Here is a 14,137-nt window from a genome sequence, read left to right on the forward strand (position 1 = left end):
ACTGAGTTGTCCACCGATGGTTGTGGGGACACAGGACAGGTTTCTGGGGTACATACCCAACGTGGTTCTCGAGCAGTGCAGCGCCTTAATCTGCCATAAGCTCCAGATGTATGTAGGCGAACTCCTACAGTAGAAATACTCTCCTCCCAGTAAGATCACACATCAGGCAGGAGGTATATGGGACAGGAACGGTCTTTATTGGGTTAGCACTCATAAGGCCCGGGCCATAGAGGGGGGGAGCCGGGCTGAACCGCGCCGGCGCCGTGACGTTGACGCAGCCCGACTCTCATTGGAGGTTTTCAGCCGACAGCGCGCTGAAAAACAGCTTGGCGCTCGGCTGAAAACTCCAAAGCCTCCGCACACCTGCGGACGCTCGCGTGAGCCCCCTCTCAAGGCATCTTCATTGAGGATGCAGGGGCTCAGCGCTGAGCGTCCGCACGCCTCAGCACGGCCTGTCCTTGTATGGACTCGGCCTAACACGGCAGTGGTCTGTCCAATTACAGTCTCTGAGTCAGCTACCCAGCTGTAGGATGGTCCCTGGACAATCACTACGGGTTGAGGGCCCCCGCAGCTGTCCTAGCTCGTCACTGCCCCTCTAGCAGAGGCAGAGGTAAGGTCCACACTCACTCTCCCCCGAAGGGAAGATGAACAGAGAAGGCCCAATGCTCAGGCACTCTGATGTGTGACCTGACTCTCTCAGTGGGGAGAGGCACTACTAAATTTGGGTGGCGATCTCCCTTAAGTACAGCCAGGAGGAGGGCACCAAGTCTGATCCATGATTGGATATGCTCAGGCATTGTTCCACCTCCTCCCCTGTCACTCAAGAGCAGTGTAGGGAGTGGGGAAAACCCATGAATACTACTGGCAGGCCTGCTCTTACCAGGGCTTACTGCCAGTGAGGGCAGACTGGCAGCCAGAAAACAAGTCCTGGCTATACATACGTGCATACATACATACATACATACATACATATGTGCATACATACATACGTGCACACATACATACTGTACATACATACATACATACATACATACATAATCCAATAATAAGAAAATAGTAGTTGTACTCATTCTAACGCCACTTTGTCCGGAGTACCATGTGCAATAATGAATGAGTACTTTAATAGTAGGTGACACCTTTATTTATTATTATTTTTTTGGACTAAGAATATGTATTAAAGATCAGCTTTGGGGAGCAATGCTCTCTTCCTCAGGTCAGGCTGTATGTTAGAGTATTCATGATTCTTACAGCCTTTCCCTGGCTGAAGGCATGTAGTGAAAATATGCCATTTTCTTCACGTTGTACTGCCACTGATGGTGCCACATGTGTATGTGCAGCAAACATCTTCATTCCGTAATAACATTGTTGTGTTTGCTTTGTACTGTAGGTGGCTGTGCTCTCTAGTTCTCTGCTGCATGGTGGCGCTGATTGTCGTCTTCTACTACTTGGGGTTACTGTGTGGTACCTGTGGCTATGACCAGCAGGCTTCTCCAACAACCAGAGGTTGTATCTCCAACACCGGAGGCAATTTCCTTATGGCGTGAGTTATCTTTTGGTTGAAACTGCATTGCGTTGAAAAGTCAACACTACTTATTGCCTTGTGTGCCATGATTCATTGTACAATTGTGCATCTTCTCTGCCTGTAATACCATATCATACATACGTGAAACATGTCTTACTAGTGTAAAGCCACAATCCTTGCAGTTACATGATAGAAATACTTCAGCAGAACTTCCAGTGTGTACACCAATCTGGGTTGGACTTAAAGATGTCGCTATCGATAGTGAGTCTGCTCCTGCACTACAATATAATAGGGGATAATTAACTAAACTGCTATAGTCCTTGACAATTGTTAATGGAAATTCAAGTCGTTACTGGCTATCACAATTTGCAGAAAAGGATAATTGTTTGTAAGCCACTCAAAAAATGTAGATCAAGGTAAGGATTTGATGCTGTATGTGCACTTCCACTAATGTTTTGGTTCTAAAAAAAAAAGTTATGTTTTGGTTTTGCCGAAACTCATTTGATTTTTCGATTATGTCGGGTGTAGAGACAATGTATAAATAAGTGGGAATATTTTTGTTTTTGGGCAATTCCAACTTGTGCACAAGTTAGCGTTTTACATTAACAATCCCAAAGGTTTGTCCAGTTTTTTGTTAAAGCAAAAAACAAACAAAAAAAAACAATCCGGAGTTTGACCGACATCCTAATGAAATGCCAAATTCGCAAAGTTCAGTTTACAAACTTGTAATTGTCAGAATAAGCTGGAGAAATCGAATTTGTCTATCCTACTAGGTCATCCTGTTATGCATTCCATGTCTACATGCCTTGACTTGTTTGACAGCTTTGTATCTAATAAATACTTGTACAGCTTTAGGCATAAACAGTAATGGGTTCCCATAATGTGATACAATCTGTCTTTTTTTTTTTTAAGCTATATCTAAATGTATATATATAAAAATCCATTGCAAAAGTTCTTTAAAAGTAGCAGTATTGAATCTGGTTATTTTTTTTGCTTTACCCAGTTTTCATTTATATTTAAGGGCTGAAGAAGTAGCTCATTGGTAATGAATCTAGTGAACCTGGTTTGGGATCCCAGTGTTGGCTGGCCTGGCCTTGGCCAAGTCACTTTATGCTCCCTGTGCCTCAGACACCAACACTTCGATAGGAAGATCTACAAGGCAGGGACTCCTTGTGTCTGCAGAATTCTATATATAGCGCTGCATACAGTACACTTTCAGTGCTATAGGAGAACGTTTTTACAATTATTATTGTATACATGCACTCAAGGGAGCATAGCACAAACCCTCTCAAATAAAAGAGCTCTAGGCTTTTGTAAAATGGGTACTATTGAGTATTTTTAGGACCTATATCAGGTAAAATAGAATAGAAAAAAAAAATCTTCATGCATGTCGATCTCAAAATCAACATTGATTTTAAGATATATATAAAAGAAAAATAGAAAGCGCCAACTCCATAGCATAAATCTGTCAAATAGGTTTATTAGTGAACAATATAAGAATGCAACTCACAAAGGTCGCTTGAACTTGCGCATAGAAGAATCTGTAGCCAGGATAGTAGGTAGAGGTAAAAACCACTGTTTGTGTGCTGGTACCGGGTCCTCGTGGAACTGGTGGTGACGTAGTTTCACTTCCTGGTGCGCATCGAGGTTCCCCCAGAAATTGGTGCAAAAGTATTTGATAAAAATCTAAAAGAAATACAAATATGCCATATAAAAAGATAAGAGAAGGACTCTGATAAGGTTTCTAATGGTCATAAATATGAAAAAGTATATCCTATAGTCATTAATATGCACAGGTAGGAGATTAAACACTTGAACATAGAAGAATATATAGTACTTATGAGGGACAAATAGCACCCAAATTACATTTTATACACTATACCAATGTATACATAGATAATTATGTGATAATAATCTAACAGTATGTGTGTAGATTTTGGGTGCACCCTAAAGAGAACAAAGCATATCAAAAGTCTAAAGTCAATGGGAAAATAAAAGAACAACCAAAAGGTTGGGACTGACATCTAACTTCTAGCAGCTGAACAACCGGACTGGCAGAAAAACATAGGACCAATATTTCTAAATGAGCGTACTAGTATCTAAGCACTCATTAAACCCCCCTGGAGACAAGGTACCCAGAGTATAGATCCAATAGGTCTCCCTAAGACAGTGATTCCCAACCGTGGGACCCAGGGAGCAGTCTCAGGGGTTCCTCCTATGGACCAAAGCCCCCTCCCCCCGGGGGTGGGGTTTTTTGGTATCTATTTTGTAGGGTGGATTGAGTGAGAGTGGGGTAATTTGCGGACGGTAGGGGCAAGTGAGAGGAGACGGGGGCGGGAGTGAGTGAGTAAAAGTGAGCGAGTGAGTAAAAGAGGGAGTGAGACACGGGATAAATACATGAGGTGGGAGGGTGGGAAATAGAGGTGGCTCGTGAGGTGTGAAATGTGACTGACCCCTGTCGAACCTAATATGTGTAAGTCAGATAAGGGTTCCCTGAGATTTTTCAAAATACTTCAAGGGTTCCTCCAAACAAAAAAGATTGGGAATCACTGCCCTAAGGCATAACTTCTTGAATCTATCCCCTCCTAATATAGAGGGAGAGATGTGTTCTAACCCTATAATGGTTAAGGATACTGGATCCCTACTGTGTTTAATGGAATAATGTCGCGATAAACTGTGTGCCTGATTTCCATGGATCATATTGCGTCTATGCTCCAAAAATCTAGTGCCAAGTGCCCACATATTGTGGACTGCAGGAGCAAGAGATCATGTAAATAATGTATGTTGACAAACAGTTTATAGTGCCCCATACCTTATGTGTAGAGCGATTCGCGAATGAGGAAAATAAATCCTTGGATATAAGTTGCTTACAGCCAGCACCGTCCTCTACCACAAGTAAAATTACCATAGGGAGGGCTCCTTAATTCACATTCGCCTATATTCTCTATAGTCCTCTGGTGCTACAGTAGCATGTTCTTAATATTTGTAGCCTGTCTATATGTAACAGGTACCATAGGGGAAAGTGTAGGCCCCAACATTGGGTCACTCAAAAGAATACCCCAATGTTTCTTCAGAACACATCTGATAGAGGATGCTGCCTGGTTATACCTAGGGATAAAATGGGGGACGTTTTCTTCAATAAAACCCAACTGATTTTTCGTCACACGTTTGTTTTTAGATATCGTCAATGGATCAGCCCTATTGACAGATCTGACCTCTTCAAAAGCCTTCTGAACCTGGTCCCTACTGTAACCTTTAGCCACAAATTTGTCCACTAAGATCTGACACTGTTTAACAAAATCTTCTTGTGACGTACAGTTCCTCTTGATCCTGAAGAACTGACTTCTCGGGATATTGTCCAACCATATCTGATGGTGATTACTAGGGGCGTGTAAAAAACTATTTACCGCCACCTCCTTAAAATGTGTTTTCATATGAATAATAGGATCACCCGGACAGGTAGATAATTCAAGATTGAGAAAATTAATTTTCACAGGATCTATAACAAAAGTAAATTTTAATCCCATATCATTGTTGTCAAATCCAGACAAAATCGCAAACAGATCTTTATCCTCTCCATCCCATATTAAAATGATATCATCGATGAAACGGCCATAGGAAACCAGGCCCGCCCCCAGTCCAGCATTGGCCCACACATGGAGGTCCTCCCACAACCCCATGTAGAGGTTAGCATAACTGGGGCAAGCCTGGTACCCATGGCCGTTACACAGATCTGCAAATAAAATTCATTTTCAAATAAAAAATGATTGTTGTAAAATAAATAATATACTGGAGAGGAAGGACTCTCTCTGTGTGGGTATAGAGAAAAGTCTTGCTCCAATAAGTACCTATCTGCATTTAGGCCCCTGTGATGCTCAATGCAAGTGTAGAGTGAAGATGCATCACAGGTAGCCCACAGATAGGAACTCTTCCACTGAAGGTCGGGGGTAGAGTCGATGACGTGCAGCGTGTCACTCAGATATGATCTGATCTTGATGACATAAGGTTGTAGAAGATGATCCATATACTGAGACATGCTAGATGTCATCGACTCCACCCCAGACACAATAGGCCACCCTGGTGGATTGGTGAGGTTTTTATGCACCTTAAGGAGGTGGTAGAACACATGATCCATAGAGTGCTCTATGTACAGAAATTTAAACTCAGATGTACAGTGGCGACACACTTTATTCTCATGCGGCTAGAGCCACAAGCCGTGAGGTTTCCCGGCTTTGTTATTGAATTCCCTCGGCGTGCCGCGCGGTCACGCTTCATCGGCAGCGTGCGCGCACGGCGTGCGTGCCCAGGGCTCCCCGAAGTGGGGGATGGCGGTGGGGGGCTCCGGGGGACCCGGTGGACCCCGAGAGGGGAGGGGGGTGCCTCGATCGGAGGACTGATCCTCCGAGGCTCCGGCGCACGCACGGGACACCTCGGCGCCCGCCCGGTATCTGTCGCGGCCGAGACCGGGTAAATGTTAGAATAAACTCGGCCGCGACAGTAGTAACAGTGTCCAAGTCTTTAGCCTCTATAAGATGTTTATGAAAGAAGGCTTGGGATCATCGCTGAGTACTTTTGTAAGATACAACATCATGATGTAATCTTAGTGCTTCCTGCACATAGACCACCCTAGCCTGAATGACTATACCACCCCCTTCTCAGCTTGACGTATGACAATCTGAACAAGATCTCTGAATTCTTTTAGAGCCCCCAATACTGCACTAGAATGATTAGATCTACCTTTATTTGGTCTGGAACATAATTTCTCTAGATCTTGTAAAACCAAGGTATAGAAGGTGTCAACAAAACTACCTTTCAATTGGTAGGGAAAAAACAGGGATTTGGGTGAAAAGGGTGAATGTTTAATATCTAAAGTGGGCATGGATGCTGGTAAGGAGGGATGCACTGAGTACAGAGAATCCATAGGAGAACCTACACTGCAATTAACCAATTGAGTTGGTATGTCTACAGCTGTACCCAACAGTGAGGGATAGATAAAGACTGTGACTCCAAAGGAGAATCTAATTGTCATACATGGATCCTCACTAGTTGCAGTGCTCAAATTTCCAGTAGATTGTAATGATTGGAAAGGATCTGATTCCATCAGAAGGGAGGTATATGCCTGTTCAGTATACAGGCCTCTTCCGGAGTATTAAAAGTGGAATCTATAAGTCCTCGAAGGTCTCTAAGCGTAAATTGTCTCCTTAGTGTAATTTTCCTAATGAATTGATTTTAGGTCTATGAAGAGATAAAAAAAACATTTGGTTTGCTAACCGGTGAAAACAATAGGCCTTTTATTGTTCCCATTGAATTTGGACTTTTGATATGCATTGTTGTCTTTAGGGTGCACCCAATATCCACACACATAATGTTGGATTATCACATAATTATCTATGTATAGTGTATAAAATGTAATTTGGGTGCTATTTGTCCCTCATAAGTATATTCATCTATGGACAAGTGTTTCATCTCGTTCCTGTGAATATTCATAACTATCAGACATACTTTTTCATATTTATGATGACCATTAGAAACCTTATCAGAGTCCTTCTCTTTTATTATCTATTTATATGGCATATTTGTATTTCTTTTAAAATGATTATCAAATTACTTTTTTACTAAAACTTTTCATTTTTTATATTTTTCATTCATTTATTTTTATTATTATTTTCATTTTTCTTCTATTTATATACACATATGCATTTTATGTCCACTGGTATTCATATCCACGCTTCTCCAAGTTTTACTCATGTGCTTTTGTTTTTTGTACATTGTTTTGTATCCCCATATTTATTGTGGGTCATGTTTTATAAGCAACCCAATTTTAGATCGCCAACCCACTAGGGGTTAATATTTGGTTAATTGACTTTGGACTATAAAGGACTACTGGGGTCCTGCATAATTCCCCCATGATGAAGCCACAGTACCTTCACGTGACAAAATGCTTAGGGTCTCTTTCTGCTGGAGGTCTGTTTGCCAGGTATCTGTTGATGCTGTAAACTAAGAGTGTTGTGGGACCGTGGTAATTGCAGTACCAGTTTCCTGGGGGGACCTTGACGCGCACTCTAAAGAGGAACTGCGTCACTAACAGTTCCACGAGGACCCGGTATTCATCCAAACTGTGAGCTAAGAGTGTGGGACCACAATAACTCGAGCACCAGTTTCTGGGGGAACCTCGACGTGCACCTGGAAGTGATGCTACGTCACCACCAGTCCCATGAGGTCCCGGTACCAGCACACAAACAGTGGTTTTTACCTCTACCTACGATCCTGGCTACAGTTTCTTCTATGCGCAAGTTCAAGCGACCTTTGTGAGTTGCATTCTTATATTGTTCACTAATAAACCTATTTGACAGATTTATGCTATGGAGCCCACGCGTTCTATTTTTGTTTTATAGATTGTTGAAGGAGTTGGGTTCCCCCGAGATGAGCTGCTTGAAGTCTCTGCCGTTATCTGCTTGGTTTATTTCTATTATCCTTTTGGCACACCATTCCCTTGTGTTCATTCCCTTACCCATCCCAATCCTCATCCTATTTATTCCCCTTTCTTCATTATGTTTGTTGTTTTGTTCTGTGTATGTAGTGTTTGGTGCTCTTTTGTTGTTTATCTTAGTTAGGTTATATATCTATAGCATTTTACCAATCATTCTGTCCGCCCTGCCCTTATATCAATTTTATTGGTACAGTATTGCACTTAATTAACCTTTCCAGCCCTATATTACACTGCGTTATATATATGATTGTTGTTCTCTTGACTGTGGCTAGGAAAAAAGGATGGTGTAAATAGCGCTAACAAATGTATCTAAAAATCAAAATAATTATACAATAAAAACACAGTGTGTTATGTGACTAAATATAGGACAGCTGCCAGGTAAAAAGACTAACCCAAACACAGTTAGTGGAAAACACAGAGATAACAATACAGACCGGCGCCTCAATTGTCCAAAACCGAAAAATAAGTCCAATGATGTACTGCAGTGTCCAGTGACGGTGATCCGGTTGCTAGACCGCAGACTCCACAACAGCAATCGTGGTATATAATGCAGGGAAGATAAAGAGAGAAATCATAGCGTGACACTGCATATAAAGAACATGTAACTCACAAAGACAAGACATACACAACTAACAACACTGACAGAAAGGCTGACAATAAAACAGAGATTTATTAGAACAATTACTAAAAAATGGCAGTGAACTGGGGAGCAGGTCTAGGATCCGGTGTGTAAAACCGGAATCCTACTTACAGCAATCCAGAGTGTTCAGACAGTGGTAGCAAGAGATGCAGTCCGGTTTCAGCTGTTCCTAGGCGCGTGGTGCTTCTGTAATGGCCGCCGGCGCCTCCTCCGATCACTCTCAGGCCGGGCGTCTCTGCAGGCCAACCCTCGCGAGATGTTCCGTCCGAAATGACGTCACTCGCTGGGTGGAGCTAATCGCCGCCGCTTACTCCTCGCCACACTTCTCTACCATCTGCTGGAACTGGGGATTGATGCAGAGGTCTGCTCCTTGTGCTGTTCACTCTCCAAATGATCTCTAAAACACCCCAGCAGGGTGTATATATATATATATATGTGTGTGTGTGTGTGTGTGTGTGTGTATTGTGTATATATATATATAATGTGTGTGTAGCCCTGGTTCCTAGCGAACACAGACCACTACCATATGCTGTATAACCTGTAGGCTCACAGGACCTGAGCCTCTGCCACGGAGAGCCTGGGGTGCGCACAATACTTATAACTTGGTGCAGCGCCTCCACCTGCGACAGCTTCCGCCCGAGGGGAAGTGGGTCTTCGCAGGTACTTATGTACATTAATACACACACACAGCAGTATACCTTAACCAATATACTTTACTTTTAGCAACCATACGCTTTATCAACAGGTGTCCCTCCCTAGAGGAGACACTACTCTCAGCGTCCTGCCGAACGCTCCCTCTCCCTCTCCCTTCACCGGGTGATCCCACCCCGTGTCCAGTTCACTTTTGGAATAAGTCCCCCACCCTCAAGTGAGTCAGTGAATGTATATGTATGTGACTGCGGAGCCACGTGTCCTGAGTGAATGATGGTACCATTGGTGCACTTGAAGTTTACCTGCCCCGCACTCCAGTACCCGGTTCTGCAACTATCTTAACAAAGGATTAGTGTGGGCGTAGATGACGTCACCCGTAGGTGTCCGGGGCGATCCCACCCAGACACGCTGCGACTTGGTAGCGGGGCCTGATCCCAGACCTCCCGCGGACTTAGAACTGTCCTGGTAGCGATCGTGTAAACAGTAAGGGAATCCGGAACCTGTCTATGGCCAGTCCCTAGCTCAGCTTCACATTACTGGGACTCAGGGCCTAACTGGGCCTGGGGCATGCGGCCTAGTTAGGGGCGGACGGCCTCCCTAGACTGGAGCTTCTTCTCCTTCCTCCTACAGCTATCTCTGTACCAACATGCGCCCCATCACTTCCTTTTTCTCCCTTCCTCGTACCTGATTGGCCCTCGCGCGTCACGGGGTACCGCGGGGCTGCTGGGACCCGTAGTTCCCTAACTCCCCTCCTATCCGAGCTCTCCTCCTTCGCGGGTTTTGCTCCCCTTGTCTGCGCATGTGCAACCTTCTGCCAGGCCAGTTCTGCGCCGGCGCCAACCTAAACATGGCGGCTCCCTCTTGTGTGGAACCTCCGTTATCGGAGCGTTCCCTAGGTGCAGCATCTCCCACCCCACAACAACAAATGGTGGAAAAGGGGGTTCCTCAGACAGACTGTTTCGACCTTGTGGGTCTCTTCAGTGTGAGGTTGGTTTACTGGCTCTGCTTGTTTTGAGACTAAGAGTAGGTCTACACCACACACCACACACACACACCACATACCGTTCAGTCTTTCATGTAGTTTCCAAAAGACTGTTATACAAAAACTGGACAAGCTTAATTAATATATTAAATTGATAGGAGTTTATTAAAGCCCAGTCTGGTAGATCTGATCACTGGAGCTGTCCTCCACGCATATCCAGATGTAGCTACTGTAGCTTTATTTAACTTATTGGAATTGCAGAATTTCGCATAGTTTCCTTAGAATGTAATGGGCATGATGGTGCAGAATATCACAGCATATCCATAATGTATCAGCAGGATCAATAACCCTAGCTATATCTGTATAATTCTTACCGGTATTAAATATGGCGAGAACTTTAGATTCCAGTACTCCTCCTTTACTGGGCAAATTTGCACTGATCTTATCGCTTTTATTGAACACGTCTTGTACTTCTGTTTCAACTTTTCTCCTCTATTCCCACTTCCCATAAAGTTTCTAAACGTAGGTTGTGCCCTTTTTAAAACGGCTGTTAAAGCTCTGCAGAAAAGACATCTAAAATACATTTAAAAAAAAAAATGATTTTCTTAACTCTTGCAAAGCAGTCACTGGAAGGGTGAGGTATTAATTATGAATACATGTCCCTAGCATTTTCTGCAATAGGACCCATGTGTCCTATTTCTCACAGCTGCATGTAAAATCAGGTGAGAAAGTAGGATGGGAATGGACGGTTTGTGCAGAAACAGAAACCACATCGCAAATGAAAGATAGCGACTTTCCAACTTCTGATAAAAAGATCAGGAGATCTTACTCCATTTATTTTAGATATTTTTTTTTTGTAACAGATCCACTTATTTAGAGGTACAATATTTTTACATGCTGATGTATCATTTAAAAAAAAGATTGGTGGCCTGTTTTAGTATGGTTCTCTTCCTCTACTTCAAAGCTGTATACTCCTCTGACCCTCCTTATATACTATAATATAGCTCTGCTCTCTGTCTGCCGAAGTCCACCTCCTGTTATCTTTCCTGCTTTTATGTAATTGTCTTGACCACTTTTTTGTACCTGAATTCATTTTTTCCCCCTCACCTCTGCTCTGGAACTCTCTCTTCCTTCAGAGTTCGGCAAGGTTCCTCTTTCCTCATCTCCACGTGCATTCAGAAAATGATAATAGCCCACTATCTAAATATGTTTATTTTCTTGGCCAGGCCAAGTCCCCCATCTGTTTTGTATATATCTCCCAACACTCTGCACAGATTTTAAGGTCCTGTAGGAAGGGGTTCTGTGTCGGAAAGGGACAATTAGCTGTGGCGGGTTTGCTGTGGAAATTCAGCCGCTGAGGGACAGTTTTGGCCCTGAGGTAGGTGTTTTGGTTTTTAGTATTGGGGAATAAGATTTTTGGGGTAAGGGGTTGGGGTTTTTAGGGTGAGGGGTTAAGGTAACAATGACCTCCAATGGCGAACTGTCCTGGGGGCCAAATATCCTGGTGGTGAACCGGCCGTGGCTAATTGTCCTAGACGCTACTGTGTAGTGTTTATCCAATTATCTTTTTTTTTGTTTCAAATTTTTTATTAGGCAGTTACAATATTTCACAACATTACAGGTACTTTTAATTTAACAGCCTAATCCAGGTTTTTACTTTTCAACTGGGGGAGGGGGGTAAGGAGATACACTCAACGCCCCCCCTGGCCCTTTGGGGGCTGTCAGGGTGACGTGAGTATAGAAACAGAAACGGGGTTAGAAGGAGAGAGAAAGTGAGAGAGTGTGGGAGGGAAGGGGGGAGAAGGAGGGGGAGGGGGCATTGCTACCCTTCTCTGTGGCTTCCCCTTTTAGGGCCTTAGTCCAATTTGTTGTGTCCCTCTATTTCTATGGGGGGTTTCGGAGCAGGAGCGCCATTTGAGTTATCCAGGGGTCCCAAATGTTATTAAAAGAGGTGGTAGATCTTTTTAAAAAGGCGGATAATCTCTCCATATCCATCACCTCTTGCACTCTTTTTATCACTGTTTGCTTGGAGGGGGGAGACACCTTCCTCCAGGCAGCTGCCACCGCACATCTAGCCGCAGTGAGAATGAAGGAGACTAATTTGCCTGTTGGTCGGTCCAGCGTATCTAAGGGCCTGGCCAACAGATAGGTCAGCGGGTCAATGGGTATTTTGAGGTCCGTGACCTCTTCAATCAGTTTTTGAATGGTTTCCCAGTATCTTTGAATTTCCGGGCATGACCACCAGATGTGGGCCATGTCCCCCTTTTGACCGCAGCCTCTCCAGCATAAATCGGTAGCCTGGGGGTAGATTTGATTTATTCTACTGCGAAACAGTATTTTATATATATTTTCTTTGATTGTGGTACATATGGAGGTTCCTGAAGCATTTCCCCAAATACTTTCCCAATCCTCTGGGTCTATAACTGTATCCAATTCTGCTGCCCAATGCAGCATATAATCGTGCGTGGGGGCTCCGGGTGCCTTCTCCAGTTCTGCACAAATTTGCGTTATAAGACCTCTCTGGTGGCCTGTCTCTCTGCAGAGCCGTTCGAATCCAGTGAGAGGGGGAAATTCCAACGTTGGGGATAATGTTTGAATAAAGTGCTGAATTTGTAGGTATTTGAAAACGTTTAATCCTACCATTTTATATTTAGTTTGTAGTCTATGATAACTCAGGAACTCCCCGAAGCTCAGGAGGTCGGCAACCACTTTGATATCTTTTGTTTTGAATTGATCGAATTGTCTGGGCTCACATCCAGGTGGGAATTTCGGATTTTCGTGAATTGGTGTAAGTTGGGATTGAGGTGTTGTGAGCTTAAATTTGTATTTGCATTTCGACCAGGTCTCCCATGTGTGTCTCATAGGGCCTAATTTGAGTTTGCTATTCTGCATGTCTTCCCTACTCAGGGACCAAAGGCAGGCTGGCAGTGAGGGCGTCCCGGCATAATGCGTTTCTATCTCTAGCCAGCAGTTTTGATTTGGGTTAGCGTTCCAGACAACTACCTGTCGCAGTTGTGCGGCTAGGTAGTATCTTGTGATGTCTGGGACTCCCATTCCTCCCCTCCTCCTAGCTGCCAAAAGAACTGTTCTGGGGACTCTGGGTTTCTTCCCTTGCCAAATGAATTGGAAGATTAGCTTTTGGATGTTTTTCAATTCCGAGCCAAGGATGTGGATCGGTAGAGTCTGAAAGTAATATAGCAATCTAGGAAGTATGTTCATTTTAACTGAGATCATTCTCCCGATCCAAGATATCTGGTATCCCCCCCCCCCCCATTTATTTAGATCTTGTTTGATTTTTTGGAACAGGGCCGATAGTTATGTTGATATAATGATTGGTAGGTCCTCGATATCTTGACTCCCAAATATTTGATACAGGAGGAGCTCCATCGATAGTTAAAGTTTAGTTTGAGGAGTTTCATCTCCGGCTCTGGCAGGCTTAGATTCAGGGCTTCCGATTTATCATTATTAATCTTATATCCTGAGATTTTTCCAAAATCTCGGAGTTCTTTTTGGAGGTTGGGTAGGGACATTTGGGGTTTGGAGAGAGTTAAGATGACATCGTCTGCGAATAGGGATATTTTGTGCTGCCTATGGCCAATTTCTATTCCTTGGATGTCTATGTTGAGTCGTATTGCCGATGCCAGTGGCTCTATGGTAAGTGCAAAGAGGAGAGGAGATAGGGGGCATCCCTGTCGAGTTCCATTAGTAATCTCGAATCTCTGGTTATTGCCCCCGAGTAATTTTACTGTAGCTGACGGGTTTTGGTAGAGTCTACGGACCCCTTCTAAGTATGCGTCTTTGAAGCCAAATTTTCGCATAGTATGGTCCAAAAATTGCCAGTTTATTCTATCG

General features: G+C 43.7%; 1 protein-coding gene across 16 annotated transcripts in view; it reads left to right on the forward strand.

Annotated features, from left to right (window-relative positions):
* PROM1 (prominin 1) overlaps nt 1-14,137 on the forward strand; it is a 158,494-nt gene that overhangs the window by 99,497 nt on the left and 44,860 nt on the right. For 15 of the 16 annotated variants that reach the window (XR_012787784.1, XR_012787790.1, XR_012787789.1 and 12 more), the window contains one exon: nt 1,388-1,540. The exons of the other annotated variant lie outside the window; for it this stretch is intronic. Coding sequence is in view for 5 of the 15 variants with exons in the window: in XM_075569043.1 (XP_075425158.1) it covers nt 1,388-1,540 (153 nt within the window). In the remaining 10 variants the exon portion in view is untranslated. The remainder of the gene's footprint in view (nt 1-1,387; nt 1,541-14,137) is intronic. 16 annotated transcript variants of the gene reach the window in all.

The sequence above is a fragment of the Ascaphus truei genome, chromosome 1 (assembly GCF_040206685.1).
Source record: "Ascaphus truei isolate aAscTru1 chromosome 1, aAscTru1.hap1, whole genome shotgun sequence".
NCBI classification, from domain to species: domain Eukaryota; kingdom Metazoa; phylum Chordata; class Amphibia; order Anura; family Ascaphidae; genus Ascaphus; species Ascaphus truei.